General features: G+C 38.1%; 1 protein-coding gene across 1 annotated transcript in view; it reads right to left on the reverse strand.

Annotated features, from left to right (window-relative positions):
• Positions 1 to 20,075, reverse strand: part of pth1r (parathyroid hormone 1 receptor) — a 40,837-nt gene that overhangs the window by 3,954 nt on the left and 16,808 nt on the right. Inside the window, exons 2-12 of the mRNA XM_063884876.1 lie at positions 18,008 to 18,110; positions 11,899 to 12,009; positions 11,433 to 11,554; positions 7,821 to 7,915; positions 5,773 to 5,959; positions 3,376 to 3,529; positions 2,863 to 2,923; positions 1,723 to 1,789; positions 1,476 to 1,570; positions 448 to 589; positions 37 to 78 (exon numbers count right to left, since the gene is read on the reverse strand). Of these exons, the coding sequence (XP_063740946.1) occupies positions 37 to 78; positions 448 to 589; positions 1,476 to 1,570; positions 1,723 to 1,789; positions 2,863 to 2,923; positions 3,376 to 3,529; positions 5,773 to 5,959; positions 7,821 to 7,915; positions 11,433 to 11,554; positions 11,899 to 12,009; positions 18,008 to 18,110 (1,179 nt within the window). The remainder of the gene's footprint in view (positions 1 to 36; positions 79 to 447; positions 590 to 1,475; positions 1,571 to 1,722; positions 1,790 to 2,862; positions 2,924 to 3,375; positions 3,530 to 5,772; positions 5,960 to 7,820; positions 7,916 to 11,432; positions 11,555 to 11,898; positions 12,010 to 18,007; positions 18,111 to 20,075) is intronic.

A 20,075-nucleotide genomic window follows, 5' to 3' on the forward strand; every position in this document is an offset into this window, starting at 1 on the left:
GAGTTGTTTGTTTAAGATGCCAAACTGAGTTCTTACCTCCCCATTGCAGAAGCAGTATATAATTGCAACTAGGAATCCCTGGAAAAAGAGAAGAGAATAATTTCATGAATAAACAGACTAACTGTGAGTAACAACATGACATTTTAGCTGTAACATTTTCATATTTTGTATGGTACTTCAAATCATGAGCCATCCCTCTTTCCTCTTTATCTAAATTAAGATCTAACCACATCCAAACATCTTTGAAGTAAGCAGAAATATTTAACTAATCCCTTCCAGGTTTTTTTCTGACAGGGTTTGGGAATCTTTTAATGATAAATATGCATTAACCATGACCACTATTTAAATCCTGATCAGATCACATTTGTTCAACTTGAAAGGATACATTAATATGTATTGGGATGCTTAGAGCTAAATTAACATTTTCTGCAATTTCAGAAACTTTACTTGGAAGGAGTTGAACAGCATCTCATAGTGCATCTGTATCAGCCACGGGACTCCGGACACCTCTGTATACGGCATGGCATGGAATATGATGTAGTGGACACCAAAGAGTGGCATCAACACCAACGTGGACTTCAACAGTTTTCTGTAATGGTAAGAAAAAAGGGAAAACAAATTATCAGCAGGTTAAAGAGCTAAAACCGTAACAGAAAACAACAACTTTGAGTAACTTAACAGAAGGCTAACGCAAAAATGTGTCTGCTTCCATGACCTAAGTGTGGCGTACTGAAAGACATAACCTTTAATATTGTGAAAGATCTTTGAACCATTTAACAACCATTCAAAGCCAAAATCAAATCACAAATGCGGTCTTACGTTAAGGCCTGATGCAGTAGGAGTGCATACACTGCCCGGCCAAAAAAAAGGTCACGCACTCTAATATTCGTTGGACCGCATTTAGCTTTGATTACGGAATGCATTCGCTGTGGCATCGTTTCCACAAGCTTCTGCAAATTCACAACATTTATTTCTGTCCAGAGTTGCATTCATTTTTTTTCTTGTATCTTGTATTGATGACGGGAGATTTGAACCACCGCGCACAGTCTTCTCCAGCAAAGATTCTCAATCGGGTTCAGGTCTGGATTCTGTGGTGGTCAATCCATGTGTGAAAATTATGTCTCATGCTCCCTGAACCACCTTTTCACAATTTGAGCCCGATGGATCCTGGCATTGTCATCTTGGAACATGCGCGTGCCATCAGGGAAGAAAAAAAACATTGGTGGAAGAACCTGGTCATTCAGTATATTCAGGGAGTCAGCTGACCTCATTCTTTGGGGACATAACTTTGCTGAACCTAGACCAAACCCACTGCAGCAACCCCAGATCATAGCAATGCCCCCCACAGGCTTGTGACCTTTTTTTTGGTCGGGCAGTGTATATTCATGATTTTATTATACTGGCAGTGATCCACAACTATCTAATCTGATGAATGAAGAGGAGCAGCCAGTCTTATATACATCTTGTCTCAGTACCTGTACTGCTGCCTTGTGTCACACCTGCCGGCATTTGTTTCTCGTAGTTTAGTTGCCAAGACTCTGATGATGTTCAGAAATAACATAAAATTGACCTGAAGATGAAAATAGAAACACAATTATATCAGTGAGTGTAATTACAAACATAATGAGATGTTATCCAACAACTGTTATGCCACAGGTGCAGTTTACCACTGTTATTTACAACTCAGCAGGAGAGAAGTGCAAGCAGTGAGCATGTACTCACCACTATGGCTGCCAGGATTGGCACTTGATATATCCATTTCAAATTGCCTGCACTTAAGTCCCAACACCTGCAGTAGATAAACAACATAAGGATTAGCAAAAGATGAGTAAGGATGTAGCTGCTAGCTGTGATGATCCAGGATTCCTCAGGTCCACAGCGGTGTCTCTAATTATCATTGCCATGATTTCATAAAAATCATAGGATTTAGATGGAGCTTTACACACGATATTTGGTCTATCTTCCCCCATCTCTCAAATTGATACATATATAGGCTACATATAAAACCATTGAGAAATGAATTTGATTTACTTCCTTCCTACTGAATTGATTCATAACCCCTGGGCTTCACATAAAGTCCCCTTATGTTCAAAGGCTTTTGCACTTCTGAAAATACTTTTCATTATTCCTATGAAATAAAAAAAACTGGGGCTGCAGTTGGCATAAAAAAAAATGTTAATTTGTCCTAAAGCTACCAATTAGGACACTGCCCTGTTTTTTTTAACCTCGTGTTTATCGTGGCCTTTTGGGGCAAATCACAGAACCTTCGTAAAAACGTTGCTAGCGGGTCAGTATTACCAGTGTGGTCTGCTGTAGATTTTCAGTCAAATGCTTATTACTTCCCAAATAATTTACTACAGCTTTGGTTGCTATCATGCTTGGTTTGTTTTCCTGCCCAAAATGCATTGCAAGGAGCTGCGCTCCTGTTAATGATAAGTGAAATATATGCTGGATATCAGCCGGATACCAGCTTAGCCATAAGCTCTAGGGTCCTTGACGTTTGACTGTGGTACAGGACCAATGTGGAGACTACAGATAGTGTCAGTAAGAGGGGGGTTGAGGGCCCGCCAAGTTGGTTTAAGGCAATATTTTCTGAAGGTGAATCCACTTTATTCTTCACAGCTTTTAAATCCTCTCTTCAAGCTTTACTACACAAGTATATGGTGTACTTGGTAATCAGAATCTGTGATGAATGCAATATTTTTAGACTTGTTATCTTGAAACTTAGATCTGCTGTTGTTACAGCCTTACAGCAGATTCCACATCTGATCAACAAAGTAAAACTACTGAGGCGAAATGTACTTCTATCTATATTTAAATTTACCAAGAAAACATGTATTCATGTTTTTACAGATCACTTACTCTGTGTCTGCAAATGTGGCTCTCATAGTGGCCCAAACTGTCACAACCATAGCTGGTACTCCTGAGAAATACAAAACACATTAAACATGTTGTGATAAAATACACATTGCTGTAATATATGAAAATACATTCAACAAGTCCAAAAGAAATCCATAATTTGTCAATACTGGTAGAACCCGGGTAGCACAGCATCCACATTGTATGCGCTGTGCTTAAGTCACTTACACGCACAGTGTGTACAATGCAGGAACTGTAAAGCCCATATTCAGGCAGCGTGTTTACAGACATGACTCACTCTCAACTGTACTGAGCTATATATATATATATATATATATATATATAATAAAATATCAGGGATATGACAGCAGATCTCTCTGTCTCTCTTTTTTTAACATCAGACCATTATAATCATACAAAATACCTTATATATTTGATGTTTTAATCAGCATTGCAAGTCCACTAATCATATTGCAGTCACATGCCTGTGTAGAATGTAAATGAAACATAACTCACCCCATCCAATCAGAGTAAATCCCCATAGATATTTTCTGTCTGAGAAGAAGGTCATAAAGATGAGGCTGTGGAGGTACAGACCCTCCACAAGGATCCAGTAGTAATTGGTCGCCAGAAAGTACAAGAACAAGGTCACAACCACCTTGCAGCCGATCTATACACAACAACAGAAAAGGAGAACGGATTTAATCAATACCCACACCAACAAATAGTCCCCTTTTTTGAACACTTTCCTAAAAAACAAAAAGGGTCCATCAAAACAGACAGCTGCCAGTGAATCAGAATGCTGCTTCCGGAGACCCTCAATAGACCGAGAAAGACCTTTGGATCACATCCCTCCAGTTTTAAGATGTTTGATTTGGCTACCTGTGTGTCTAAGAATTGGTTTTAAAACACTTGAGAAAGAAGGAGGCAAAATAAGGAAAACATCAGATTAAGAGGGGTCACTGAAGATGATCTACAGGACATTCCTGGGAGGCTGACAAACTTTGAGTTTGTGAAGCTTCTTGTGTTGATGTATCATTTAATGTGCATTACTTTGCCACTCAGCTCCTCCATCTTAGCTGGCTTCCACCTCCTACAGTATCTGGCTCTGCCAGATACAACATTGTATTTGCTTGAAACGATGAACACATTGCTAGAGATGAGATGTAGTTTGTGATTGATGACTAAATATATTGCCTTCTATAATCAGTATAGAAAGAAGACATTTCCTTCTGAGCAAACACAGCCTATAATTGTAACGATTTGCACAAAAAAAGTACGTCAATAGTATTTCACCCTGTTTTGATTCATTATCTACACTCGTTGAAAACCAATCTGTATTCTAACATTATTCTTTAAAAGTGCACTCGCGAGTAAAATGTAAAGTTGAACTTTTTACAAATAAGTATCTTAAACTTTGCCCTTAATTTACAGCATTACACATTGTATTTTAATTCGATATTCTTGCTTGTGAAACAACAGGGTCTAGTCAAGTCAATTTGATCATTAAGCTCTCTATCCTCCATTCCTCTGAAGTTAGCTCTTCAATTTGGATATAAAAAAATAATAAAACCTATTGTTTTCTTGTTGCATTGACAGAAAGTCCCAGGAGCCTTTACTAATTTAGTCAGCCATCGATTTGGCTCCTATTAAAGCCAACCTCCACTCTGTTTTCTAGCTTTGGTTGTCGCTATTGTATTTTCACGCCATGATTAGAGGCTAGTTCTTCTCAGCACTTATTCCCTATTTCCCTCCATACTGATTACCTGTCTGAAAAACAACATTTTATGTCATCCATGTGTATTCTAAAAAGCATTTCTGGGTTAGAGCAGGGATTGTGCCATGGGGACTTTGGATATTTGAGTTTTCTCCAAACATTATTTTCCTATTTCTTCAATAAAACTGATTTTAAAAGCTTGACTACAAGGTTCTTGTCACGGACAATAACCTGCAGATGTTTAGGAATCAGACAGTTTCATGATGCATGTTGATGAATATGCTGTCACAATCAACAAATGAAATGTGCAAATGAAAGGTAAATTGAAAACTTTTAGCACTAAAACTATATCAAGGAGATATTGTTTATGTTTTAGTGTTGAACAATGGCCAGGTCTATTAAAATTAGGTCTCTTATTTTCTACATACAGTACTTGCCTGGCAGTACTGACTCCTCAAACAGAGCCAAAACCAAAACTGATATTTACTTGAAAATCAAATCTCACATGGGCATTAACAATTAAAAAATCCTCCAAATAATAATGTTAAAGTGTTTCCAATTATAATAAAGATGTCTCTTTAATAAAAGACAAATGCCAAAATTAAAACTCTAGGCACTATTTAAGTCAAGTAACTCTTGTACTAATACAATCTGCCCAGAGTGATATCAATATTCCCTCCAAGGTTTTCATATGCTTAATCTAGTAAAACACAATTTAGAGCCAGAATGTGTTCGCTAAATAACTTGCACAAATTGTTTGTTTGCGTTTTTAAGCGAGCATGAAAAGTGCCCAGTCTTTACTCGTTTTTGAAACTTGACTCTGAAAAGTAAAGCCAAGTACTGGCCTAGTAAAAGCTTGGCATGGTGACAAACTGTGCCGTTTGTTTGCTCCAGCACTGGAAAGGCAGGTGAGACTTGGAAGTAAAATGTTGACGCCCAAATACACGATAAGTCAAATGATCTGTGCAAGAAACACAATGAAACAAGGATGATTCCTGTTATGGCTTTTGTAAAAAAAAAAAGAAGATCATCCTTTAATGGCACACTGTACCTGTATTTTACCATTAATACTTAATGTTACATTGAAAAAGTACTAGAAGTCTTGTCGCGTGCTGTGGCACACATCATTTTCAGTGAGTGGTTTCCTCTCATTTTTATTCCGTTAAGGTCAGAGTGTGCTGTGCTGGTGTACTTACAAACTGTGTTTTGTTGGCTGGTGGAGCCTCAGTGATGGACTTGAGGTCTTCCACGGTGACTCTTTCCATGTTCTCTACGGCTGATCCAGAGTAGAGGACAACATCTTTCACAAAGATACTGATAGCTCTTAGCATGTAGGACACAAATAGGTGCATGTGGATGTAGTTCCTGGTGCAGTGCAATCGTCTAGGGAGAAAACAAACAAGAGCGGCAAGGTCAAAAGAGAGACGTTTTGAAAATGGTATGGTGTGTGTGTGTGTGTGTGTGTGTGTGTGTGTGTGTGTGTGTGTGTGTGTGTGTGTGTGTGTGTGTGTGTGTGTGTGTGTGTGTGTGTGTGTGTGTGTGTGTGTGTGTGTGTGTGTGTGTGGGCTGGCACAACTTCTTTCAAGTACTTTCACACACACACCAACAATACTCATCCTAATTAGAGCCAGCTGAGTCCACGCTGACTATAACACATTCTTGAGATTTAGAGGCTTGAAACACACAAATATTGAATTGCTCGGCTCTAAGGGAGCTGTAAAAACAAAATTGCAAACATGTGTTGAGAAAAGCATGCAAATTTTCTTCCAGACAAGCAGAAGTTTATCTGTCAAAAGTTCATCCAAAACATCCTGTCTGAGCATTTACTGTGGAAGCGGGCCTTTGGGGTGAGGCTCCAGTATTTGAACGAGGTTGCTGAAAGATCAGCCATAAACATGACATTGATCGAAAGCACAATAATAATAAAAACTAATAATACAACTGAATGTTCATAAAGTTTTAATTCATTCTAAAAGCTATCTTGAAAAACACTGCATATAAGAAAATCTCTATTCATTATTAGGTATGTTTCTTCTAAAGCCTCATTAATGAGCTGAATATTTGGCAAGCTATCCTTTGAGAGATATTGATTCAAGGGGAAAACTAATCTAGCGCTCATTTCCCTAGTGAAACCTTCTGAACACAACTGCTAATGTGAAATATCCCTTTTCTCTCCCTGGAAAACATTTATGAGCTCTCCTGTCTAAAAGCTGACATGTTGAAGGGGAGACATGGCTGGAGTGCTCCGGAGCACAGAGCCAGAATGTCAGAAGGGCCCATGGGATAACTTATTAAACTCATTTGGCCCATAGATTTCCTGGTGCCAGTTGGGAGCGTTCCTAAAGCCGTCTGACTGCTTGCCTGTATAGTAAGTCACGCTGGTGGGAGCAATGGTAAACAGCGCCTTCACATCGATTCCTGATACTCCCCATGCTTAACATATAAGCAAATACTGACAAATGTGCCCTGCATTAATTAGCTGGGAAAAAAACAAACTTGCCTCAAAAAGGAAAATAATTCAACCTTGTTTTAGGGTTTCCTTTAATGGTAAGATACAGTATATATTTAATATTCCTAGGAGAAGCAAAGCAGTTCAAATGCAATAATTCAGAATTTTTATCTTAATTCTTCACATTTAAGCCGTTCCTTATTTCTTCATTTGTTTGAATAGTAGAGGAAAAGGATAAAGGCAAAAGGCTTAAGACTTGTAATCTTTGCAAGCTTGTCGGAATAACAGAATCAATATCCAAGCTTTGGTTGTTGTTTATCGAATCTTGAAATTAGCATGAAAATAACAAAGAACTTAAATGTCACAGAGTGGAGCATGCGCTCCTGCAAGCCTGAAGACAGATTCTTCCTCAAAGGTGGATATATCATAGACTGTTAAAAGTCAAAGTAAAGGCCAAAGGTAATGTTTGATTCAGTTTGAAATCCTCGTGTTTTTGCCTTGACACACTCCATTGCATGCTTATAAAGCCTATGGCGTATTGCATGATTTCATGACAAAGCCATTAATCTATTAAGCCATCCTACAAATGAAATACTTTCTGTTATTTATGTTTGCGACTGATAACATGGTAAGACGTTTTCTTTGTGCCATCATGCCGGTAAACCTTTACACTCTGTTTCGATCCCTGCTGCAGGCTCTACCTTTATTTCCAAACATGCTCTTAAATCCCTCTCTTGGGAGCCTCTGTGGTTGAAAGGATTAATTGGAACATTTTCAGTGACGGCATCGACTCACCGAAAATATCCCAAGATGACGACAGCAACCATGAGTGATCCCAGAGAGATAGAGTACCCGACTGTGTAGATGAGATACAGACGATGAAAGACCTCCTGTTGAAAGAGCATCATTTGTCACAATATAGGCTGTAAAATTGATAATAATACTGGACAGGACTACAGCATATCCTCCCTTGCAGTGCATTGTAGTGCCTATTCAAATGAACTACCAGCATGTTGTTTCAAAGAACTCTGGACAACAACTATTAATTTGTATCTAGAAAATGTATGAATTGTAACAATGGCTTTAGTAAATAGGACATGTCAACAATACAAAGTAAATACATGAATTAGAATCTTGTGTACTTTTGTACTTAATCATGATTTATAACACAAAACATATACAGTATACTGTAGGCTTAATGATTGTACAGTTTACAGGTTCCTTTTGTTATGTAAAGAAAATGCTAGTGATATTTAAAATTGGATACTGAAAATGTTCAGGAGGCCTCATTTAGAAATCCTTTCATGGAAAAAATAAATAAAAATTGTATCTCCAACAATGTAGTTCACATATTTGTTTGTTAAATATTCTAAGATATAGATGATTTGAAACATTATTAGTGACTACATTACTTAAGACATTGTATTAGAAAGAGCGTGTGTTTACAGCATTCACCCTATATTGGAATATCTTCCCTTGAACTTTAAAATATGCCATTTCCACCTGGTGACAGAGTTGTATCAAACACCGACACATTTCTGATGGAAAACACGTGACGGGGCTGAGCAAGGCTGAGAAAGGCTGGGTGGGGCGGTTTGATCTTCCACTCGTGAGCTGGCAGCCAGAAGAGAGCCACTAACCAGTCCTTCTGTGCGTCAACATGCTGAGAAGGGGGTTAAGAGCCCCCTGTGATGTAACCAGATACTGCACTGCTGTTATCATTTAGCATCAGTGTCCTGTGCCAGAAAAACGAAGTTGTGTCTAAGTTGTGGTGGTGGTCTGCGGCATGGCAGTTGAGCTGTGTGGGTCTTTCATTTGTGCATATGTATTTGTCATTAACTGCTGCAACCGCTCCCTCGGGAACCCATCAACATTGACATCTGAAGTCATAGAGAAACTGAAGGGCGCCATGATGAGGTTGTGCCCACATCCTCTACACAACATTCACATTCAACGTTTCTAAAAACGAGGGAATAATTCCTCCATTTCTATTGGTCCCCTATTAGCAAAAGGCAAAACATTTTGTAACCACTAGCAACACTACACACTACACACTGCCACTAAACACTAACCTCTAATGTGGTAATAATACACCTCATTTATTTAAAGGCTATTAAATGTTTTAAATTCGAGATTATACAAATGTTTTGAGACCATAAAGAAAATACAACCAAACCTCCTTTAAAAGCATTGTCAGCATCATTCCTGCTGACAATGCTTTTTATACTGAAACACATTTGTCCATATATACAAAATAATAGCTACTAAAGAGCTATTTTGTCCATTTATAGCCTCCCAGTTATTTTTCCACCCCACTTACAATACCCAGTAGTCCTATTCACTAGTGTTATGTACTGACATCCAACCTTTATGCAGTGATAGAGAAAAAAACAAATCTGCGGTCAGGGTCACCTTTGTCAGTCACATAGGGCGGACTGAGAAGTAGAAGGTTCTCTTGCCTGCTTTACAGAAATGTTCTCTACAAGCGCTGTGGTGTGATGGTGATGTCAGCACTCATGGTATTTATGATCCCAGGTTTGAGTCTGTTGGATTTTATGTGACAGATGATTGAGCCTAATTATAATGTTTAGGAACACAGCGTGAGATATTAGTGGTTTAATAAAAACAAGACACAATAGTGATGTTATGATTAGAAATATTAAAAGTGCTGTGATGGTTGTAACCTGGGAGAATTGTTAGACACTGACAGTTATGTGACCCTCAATATACTGTGTTATTTTTACCATTGACGCTAATGATGTTATGTAAGTGTATTTAAAGTTGTGTGAAATGTACAACCATGGTATTGCATACTGATATTACACAACAACTACTGTGTAATAGTACTGTGTGCATGTACTTGTGTGACAAAAACAAAGAGGCAGGGAGGGTTTCAACTACTACTGATGTAGGCAATTTTCCTACTCTTGGTACTTATAGTAATGCACTATAATTTGTATGATACAAGTAATCAATTCATATACAATCCACAAAATTGTGAGACAGGAAAGGTAATATATTTGAGGGTTGATGGATCCAAAATCATCATATTTTCACCGAAGAGAACACTGTTTGTGTCCTCTGTGAAACAAAAAGTCAACGTTGATTTATTTGTTACATCTGTACTTAATTAAGAGCACTCCCATATTTATTTGAACCCAAACCACCATATTTTCAGTATCCTATCTAAGTAGTCTGTTGCCTTGTTTTGCTGGACTTTCAAAAATAAAAACATAACTCTTGTTGTATAAGGATACATTGACTGATGAGGCAGGCATGGAACAATGATCATCCCCATGTTAGATTTGCTATTCAATCATAAACACAGCAAACAACAATAAAACAATACAATTAAATCACACAACTAGCCTGGGAATATTCCAGGAAGCAGTCGAAAACACAAAACACACACAGTTTTTGTTACGCTTCTTCTGTAGCTATTTTGTATTATTATGAATAATGATGATACAAAAGTGTACCTCCATCTTCAACCAAATGTTTCAATGTGATCAAAGTGAGGTCTGGGGTTACACAGACCTAGTTTGATAGCAGAGTACTGATCTGAACCCCATCAAACACCTTAAGGACACCTGGGACGAGCTAGACCGCCAACTGTGAGACGGGTCTTATCACCAATCACTGAAACCTGGCAGCAGAGATTTGCTCCCATTCAGCCAGGTTTCAAAATGTGGGTTTAGTGTTCAGCTGTGCGCAAGCTTAAGTTATTCACAGTCTATACATGTACTCATTTACAAGATTTGAGTTCATTCATGAAAAACAACAAACAGAAATCTATAAATAAAGATTTTTTAAAAAGCGCTACATAACTGAGATAACTAGAGGCCTCAAATGCCTGTTGAGAGACACTCCTTTTTTTAAGTTTGACTACTTCATTACCAGGAAAGCAGCATGACACCGGTACATGAGTGATTTGGGTCTTCATCTCTTTTTTCCATGTGTAGTTGCTGTGAAGTTGTCTTTGAAGTTTAGTTATTATTGGTGAGTTCTTAGACTTCTTTGAAATTAAATGCTTTCAGAGAAGTTTTGCAATTAGCAATTAAGGCAGTGTACTACTCCTTTTTGTTTATACAGATATCTAGCTGCTTGAGGTGTCATATTACCCAAAAGCCACCACATTGCCTTCCTGTCATTAACTTCCCATCATTATATCTACATTTCATTCAATAAGATTCAATTTCATTTGCACTGTACTCTACTTAGCAGGCATGTTGACAATGTGCTACACATTTAAAAGGGGTTGTAATTGCAGGGTTGAATGGTGCAGAAAATGCCTAAAAGGCTGCAATATCTGAAGCATTACAATTAATGAATTGACAAAGGCTATTCTGTAGGTATACACTGTAACTGTGACCATGAGCATGGAAATGGCGATGAGACCGATCTTACCCTTTCATGGCTATGGTTGTAATGGAGGAGGAATTTTGAACATTCGGTATAATTGGCCCATGTCTTGTTGGCTGTGGCCAGTTCCCACGTTCCGTTGTTGTCACACCGGCGGTATGCTAGTCCTAGACACCAAACAGAAAAGGCTATTTTTAATTACAGATGTTGCCACTTGTTTTTTCAACACAAGCAATTACTCATCCTCAGCTTGCTTCTTAATTGGACCTGAATAATTGTAGAACGAGAGAGAGAGAGAGAGAGAGAGAGAGAGAGAGAGAGAGAGAGAGAGAGAGAGAGAGAGAGAGAGAGAGAGAGAGAGAGAGAGAGAGAGAGAGAGAGAGAGAGAGGTTTCAAAGAAGCCAAGTTGTGATTACAGTACATGTTAGACCCAGAGGCCTGATGCCCTTTGAGCAACTGGAAAAAAGCTTTACGGTTTTAGCTGCTAGCTGTATCCAGGGCTAGTGCTCACCTTTATGGTTGAAGTCATGGATATACTCCGGACAGGCGGTTGATACAAGTTTTCCCGGAGGCCCTCCAGGCCAACAAACAATGCCGTCCCATTCTGGTGAGCAGTAACTATCTGTGGAAACAAAAGCAGAACTGACTTTTAAATCTGGAACCACAGAGTGCTCTTCTCCCTCAGCTCCAGCATTACATGGCTGTAGGCATTTATAAGAGAAGTAGTGCAGCATGTTGCTAAGGATTATGTTGTCCTTTGAAAAGTAGGCCAGGTATGAACTTTACACAGTATGTAAATCAGCACTGTAAAACATCTTTGTAATGTGTGATGTGTCTTTGTTGTGTTTAAAGAAAGCCTTGGTTAGGGAGAAAACAAACACCCCATCTGTTCTCTTGTAATTAAGATTAGAAATGTTTTTAATTTCCCACATGCAGATAACAAGTTGTCGATTGAATCATTTTTTTTCATTAATGCTTGTTTGTTAGTTGCAGCAGATTGTGTTTTTGGGGTATGGAATTCATTTCAGTTTGGATCTCATTCAAAATATTTCCTGCCACCCTCACTGCATTGTAGTACCCTTAGTATCTTATTATGGCGTAATACTAATAAATGGTGGTTGAATGCGGGTTGTGTGCTTCCGTCAACCAGTGAGAATGCACTTACATCAACTTCTGTCCAAAATGTCATCATTTTATATGTTTTATTTTATTAGACATGTTTAAAATGATCAGTATAAGCATATGAATATGGATTTTTTGCCAAAACCCTTTTTCTTTCATTCACAGTGATCTTGGCTTTGACCACCAAAATCCTATCAATTCAACTATTTAATAAAGATATACTATTTTCAAATTATTAATATTAATAACAAATATTATTATAAATGATCATCCTGTATGTCTTGTGGAATAACTCATCCCTGTCATCTTTGTGGTCCTTAATGAACAGGCATTACCATTAAATAAAAAAGTAAAAGAACAACCATAACATCCTGTTACCTTTCCCACAGTTTTGCTTTTAATTACAGGATTGGCTGACTATATGACACATTAAATTAAAGATTCACATCTGTGGGATTCTGCTGAGGAATATGTGGAAAGGCAGCTTCAAGATTGCTTACTCTGTGCTTCTCCTGAGGATCACCAAATCTCTTTCATCTATTTTCATGAAGAATGCACAACATGAGACTTTGCAAAAATACATGTCTACTTCAGACAAAGAGCTGCATGCTCAAAGAGAAGAAAAATGTCATTTCCGACCGTAGAGGCCCCTAATTGTCAGCTAAACCATGGACCTCAGCCCTCTGATAGTGGAAGCAAAGTCCCTTTCCCCACAGATTCCTGGCAAAAGCCTCACTTATGGCTTGGCATCCATATTGTATTATTGAAAACATCTGCCCAACTTTGACCACTAATAAGTAGTTAAGAATAAAACTGAAACTATTCTCTCTTTGCAGTAGATCCATTATTTTCTCATTCCTATAATCAAACTATACAAAGAAACATCTGAAGCCATGACGACATGCTTTTTATTTGCCTGTCACTTGGAGTGCTAAATTAAAGAGCTGACTGATTCCTACAGATCTCTGTTGGGAGAAAAACAGCATTTAGATTTGAAAATCACGCAGACCACACATCCTGGGAGTAAAAGTAGAATTGGTGTTCATTTTTTGCCATAGGTTTCATTACCATAGGACCACCTACTAACAGGCTTAAATCAAACACAGAACACACACATATATAATTTCCCGTAGATTTCTTGACCACGATTTAAATATAATCCTGACTACGGAGGGACTTTGGTAATAGTGATGTCACTGGGGTTTTAATATGGTTTTCTTTCCCCCCAACTCATTGGTTTCTGACCTGCAGATGTCAAAACACATATTGCATTTTCTCATGATACATGCAACCTTTTATAATGATTGCTGATGTTATTCTACACGCAAACCACAAGCTTGAACGCTGAGCTATTTTCACACTGCAAGGTCTGGGGCATTGAACCCACATCCCTCCACTGTCCTCTCCAAGCAAACCTCAGTGTTTCCCTCAATGAAACCCTTGTTTTTGCCACGCAATGGAGATTTTTGTGTGTTTAAAGCGCAATTGAGAAACAAAAACAAATAGATAAAATGCTGAAATTCAACTAAAACTATGGTTTTAGCCTAACACATGATCATTTGTTTTCTCTGGACCTAGAATTGCACAATCAATTAATTACAGAGCAAAACCTACATTTCAGAGCAAGCGTTTCTAAAACAGTCATCACTCCACGTCTCCTATAATAGTTCAGAAAACCACATGTTTATACAGTGCCAGAAAAAAAAGACAGATGGGGGTGTTCAGGCTCGACACAGGCAAGACAAATCCTGAAGTAAAGCAAATATGTCCTAAAAAATGCAATCAAGCTGTTATTCCCTGAGTTACCTCAACCCAAAAATTTAAGGTCACACCAAAATACAAGCGGAACAACAATTTTTTGAAAAATCACAAGAGGGAATTCTGGCCAAGTCCTAATGACCACTTCAAGGAAAACATTTACATGGGTCACCAGAAAGCACAATAAATGCTTTCCTTGAACTGAATCTTAAATCTTGACAGCCTCCTAAATTATATATTGCTCAGATTTGTAATTATTTCCACATTAAATCGTTAGAAACAAAAAACCACAGGAGACACTAAAGTTACATTTAAGGTGAAATTATGTCAAAGCAAGTCATGTGTTGTTGAGTAAAAAAAAAATCAAATCAAGCGTGTTTAATGAGCACATATTGCTCATCCAGGCATACAACAACCACATCAGGGATTCTTTTTTATTAAGGTAATATGTTTATTTTAATTGATTGAACGATGTGCAATTTTCCGAAAGAGGTCAGAAAACAGCCCCCACATACAGGATGATTCATATCCAGAGTGTTTGCCCGCAGCATCAGGTATGCAGAACAGATAATGTATGATGTGCTAATGTACCCCGAAACTTCACCCCAAGCACATCACAGATTCCAGCCAGACCTTCCTGATGCGCTTGTGAGAGTCCAGATTCAGTATAAAAATCATTCCTGATGTAAAACCACATTACCACAAAAGTTGTATTCATATTTTGTATCTATAATCTTTTGCTTATCAACAATTATTAAATATGTGAAAGGTCAAGTAAGTTGTGTAGGTGTTGCATGTTTTGTCTGACCAAAAGCTACATCTTAAGTATTAAACCGAATCTGTAAATATAACATTAAGCAGTATACCTTATTAAAAACAATAAATAAAATATTAACACATGTTTTAAATTAATAAATGTATTACTGTAATACAGTACAAAAATAAAGGGCAATTACATCACACTTTACAATTAAAGGACCATGTTATGTAGGTCATAAGGCAAAATTATTATTAGGTCATGTTGGCAAAAAAACACACAGGCACTTTCTTTAATCAAGATTTGTCTATGCAGTAAATATGAAACTTCCACTAGCAGTAAGTTAGCCGAGCTTAGCATTAATTCTAAACATCGACAAAATCTAGCAATAAATATTCTGCTTTTGGGCAAGAAATATTACACCACATTATACATTGTTGTTTGCACTATTCATATTTTAACCAATTAAAACCTTTGCTTTGCATTTAAATAAGTTGGGTTTGTGTTGGTAGGTGGATGTTGTATCCTAGCACGCAAGGATGGATTACTGCACGGGCCTACCGGGCCCAGGCCCAGGGGCCCAAGGGCCAAGGGGGCCCTGAAGCCCAAGCCTCCGCGCTACCATTTACCATTTCCCTTTGCATTGCGCCTGCTTATTTTTGACTTGTGTGCTTATGTGTGTTCTTTGACTTGTTGTAAATCATCAAGATACACGTGAATAAAATTCGACTGTGCTTTTAGCGCAACCTTTATCACCGCTGATTTGCGCATGAGGGTTAGCGTGGTGCTTCTTTTTTTTTTGGGGGGGGGGGGGGGGGGGGCGTCACAGGCCCAGGGGCCCAATGACTCTTAATCTGTCCCTGCTAGCACGGTTAGCTGTTTCCAGTCTTTATGCAAAGCTAAGCTAACCATCTGCTAGCTGTAGCTTGACATTGACATGAAAGTGGTATCAGTCTTTTCTTGTGAATATAAAGACAGCTGCAAATGTGCTTGGAGGTTGCTGATGGAGTGTGACACGAGGCACGCTAGTCACTTTGACGTGTCAGGATGGATTAGACATAATGGTGGTCAGATGTGCAGCACGCCTCTTATCTGAGAGAGTCCTAATGTATGACTGACTGCTGTGCCCTGCATTAGCATCTACTGCATCCTGTTAAATACGCTTGGAGAAAAAGCACCATGTTATATAAGCCTTTGACGTCTTTCGCAAGCTTCTGGTCGGCGCCTTCATTTTTCAATAGTAGCAATTGTGTCGGATTAAAAAAATAAGAAGTGGATTTTTATCAAAACCATGAAAAGTTGGGACAATACCACACAGGGAAATGTTCTCTGACTAGTGGGAATGGTCAACAAAGGCTTTTGTGTTCTCAGACTTGAAGAAAACATTTTTAATGATGTGTTTCATTCACAAGGGGGTACCGTTCTGAGGGTCAAATTATTCAATGTGACCACAATGCACTGGGGTTAAAGAGAAAATAATATGATTGGTTTGGCATTGGAACCCAAAATCCGTCTCCGAAAAATCAGCTGGGAAATGACACTAACCACAATGGGATAAAGTAGATGTTGGGGTCTGCTGGAAAAATACTGCCCTCGAGAAAACCATAAATACACAAATACACTCGAGCAGGATCAGCTTCGCCTTCAATCCCACCCCCAGAAAAAGCCACATGGAGGACAAAGGAAAGAGAAAAGCATTTTAAAATGTTACCATCAACTAACATTACCGTTGAACTGCCTGACTACTGCTCCGGAAAAACATACTGAATGTGTAAACAAAAACAAACAGCCTCTTCCTTCTATCTTTTTTTAATTAAGCATGAAGGTCGTTCTGGAGGGTGCACATCATCAATCACATTCAGAACAAATCACCAATCACTTTCAATCAAGACAACAAGGCAGTCTTCACTCACACTCTCACACTTTGATTTATGTCTCTTTTGCTGGCTGCACTGTTTACTCTCACAGTTCTTGCTACACTTTATATTTTGTGTCAATTTATTTCTTCCTTTTCTCTTCCCTCCTTACTTTCTCCATCAATGCAGATTTTTCTAGGTCCTCCTCCACATCTTATCGGCACCCTCTGCTTTGAGTATTACCTGTAGTTTAGCCCCAGGGTGATTAATGGCACTCCCCATTAAACCTCCTGTCCCAACTGGAATTCATTGTATCGCCCCCTCTATAGCTGAGCCTATTATGACAGATGAAACCATTATGTGCTGTGAAATGGCTCGATATTCTTTGAACTCTGAGAAATTCTTTGCAGGGAGTGGAAAATCAAACTATTGGCGAGCCAATCAAGCTTAATGAAGTGGGACCCTGCCATCACGGGAAGCTGTCAAAATCGCTCGTATCCTACATAATACGTTTTCTAAGCAATGCATTCTGGTCAATATACTCAAACCATGATGGGCAGTCATGTCGATTTGTATCTGTTATCTATACAAAAATCAAACACTAATACTGTAAGCCCCCTTTCTACAATCGAATATTGCATGACAAAATCACTATCTAGTTAACGGAACAAAAGCGATGGACAAACATATATCAGCCTTAGAGTGATTACAGATACCCTTGCATCAAAAAGTGCTCAGCGGCAAAAAAGACAACCTGCAATATAGGATTAAAAACTGTGATTTTTTTCTTATTTGTATTCTTATCTTGAACCTTGCCGTATGGCTGCAGTCAGCCCACTATTTTGATACAGACATAAATATCTAAACAATTATCTCACATTGTCTGTCATGATACTTTTTACAGACGTTCATGGCCCCTTGCTGATATATCGACCATTATGAGGTTGAGTTTTTTTCAGGGCAATTCTGGTGCAGCATAGACACACGGGGGAAACACACTGCATACTGCACAATGTTAACATGCTAAACTTCAATGTTGAAAATGATAAACCTGCATAATAAGCATGTTATCATTGACATTGAGAACATATTACCACTTTACATAAGCATATTGTTTCTCTACTCACCAGGAACCTTCTGCTTTGACTTGTTGTTCTCCTCACACTTCTGTTTGGCTCTGAACAAAAGGCCTATCTGTTCGTCTTTTGTCAGCACATCATCAGCGTAAGCCTGCAAAATTAGAAAATGACATTGAGTTAATAAAGGGAACTTTAGAGTGTAAATGGCAGTGATGTGCAAGAGCCATGTAGGAAACCCTAAGGTCCTCCATAGAAGAACATCATTAAGCCATATATCTGATACGTCCAAAGAGGCTTTTTTCCAAAAGACAGGTTTTTGTTTTTTTAACTCAACAATTGGGGATGGATCTTTTCTCCAATAGAATATAAACAAGTGGTAAATGCATGAGCTGGAAAGAACAATGTGGTTGATTCAACAGGGAATCATTGTTACCAAATTGAAAACTCATTATGATCAATTCAACACTGAAATATGCATTATCTAAAAAGCCATCTGGTATTGAATTTAGTTGATTTTGATATTTTGAAACAAATAATTAACCACAAGGTATTTTTTGGATCTCCTTTTGTAAGAGATCATTATTGTAATTTTCCAAGAAACTGCGTCACACACACTAATGTAACACTGAATATGCAATTGCTTTCATCAGCAATAGATATTCACTTCGCAGACAACATGTTTGGGATTGCTACTTTTTATTAGACTTTTCTTAACCTTACTGACTGTAACTCAATGCTAGATTGACAACTTTTGGTATCTCCCTACATGATTTTCTCTTCACAGCTGCTTCTAAAACCCTCTAGCCACTGATTTCTTCATCTAAAGTCATAGTGCTGCAGGCAACACGCTCTAAATCTGCTTTCATTCTGTGAAATATTCTTGAAAATTTGCACTGCTGACATTTTCCTTGAATGTCTTTTGGAATATGAGGGAAAGCAACAGGGTGGCCTGGATGAAAGACAGCCTGGTCTATCTAGAAGGTCAGATTAATTGTACTTTGACCGTAACAATCCAGCCGTCAGTGCTAAAGGAGTACATTTATTCCTGACATGAAGCAAAAAAGGACTGATTTTTTTTCTTATATAAACAGTTTCCATTTCACTTGTTGTTTATAGTCCCAGTTTGTATTCCTGTGGTGGTAACAACTGTGTGGTCATTAATCGAACTCGACAAATGTATAACACGAACAACAACACTATTATATTCCTAAAATGTTCTTACACCCTTTACGTCTCAGCTATTGAACATTGAGTTAGAGAGTGTTGTGGAACCTCAGGTGTGGTTTTTCCAGTCATGAAAACATTTTCCATACTAATAAGTCACATCGACTGGCTCTCTGTTTGTCGGAGGATAACTTTTTGGCATGACAAATGTGACTGTATTGAAAAAGTACCACATTCATATATATTTTTTTAAGAGTGTGACAAGTAATAAGGAAATAAAAACATAGAAATGCAAGCCTAGTTCTGAAACTAAAGCATGGATCAGCGCACAAATCAGAATAGTCTGTTATACAGGGGTTTTCATGGTGCTTTGAGCCAATACTGCTGTGAAATGAAATATAAAAACACAAACGAACGTGTATGCCATATAATGCGCCCGGAGGTATGGCTAAAAAAACCTCCTAGTCTTATTTTTTTGGTTCAGTGATGCAGAGCAAACAGAACAAATTAAAGACAGACGTTTGCTCACAGCAGCGGACTCTCAGGCTGCTGTTATGTAGAAATCTTATTCTGCTCACAGGTTTTACAATAAGACAGGAAAATAATTTGACAAGAAGCAATTTAGACCCAACATGAGAAGAAGAAAAAAAAGAGACAGAAAGAGTGAAGACGTTATGTTCATACACAGATACAAATAACTGTACTTAATATGTTCTTAGAATATAATTATCATATTCAGGCTCTCTGTAACCACAATTTGCTGCAGATGATTTGTCCATCTCTCCCTTGTTAATTTGAATCTGTCTAGCAAGATTCTCTCGTTAGAAATGCGCATATGAAATGTTGCGATCTGTGTTTGTTCAATTTAACGGCACATTATTGTCAGTACAAACATTAACTGAGTGTTACTTCTGTCAAAACAAAATGTGCTTTTATCTAAAGTATCCAAATA

The sequence above is a fragment of the Eleginops maclovinus genome, chromosome 6, assembly GCF_036324505.1.
Source record: "Eleginops maclovinus isolate JMC-PN-2008 ecotype Puerto Natales chromosome 6, JC_Emac_rtc_rv5, whole genome shotgun sequence".
NCBI classification, from domain to species: domain Eukaryota; kingdom Metazoa; phylum Chordata; class Actinopteri; order Perciformes; family Eleginopidae; genus Eleginops; species Eleginops maclovinus.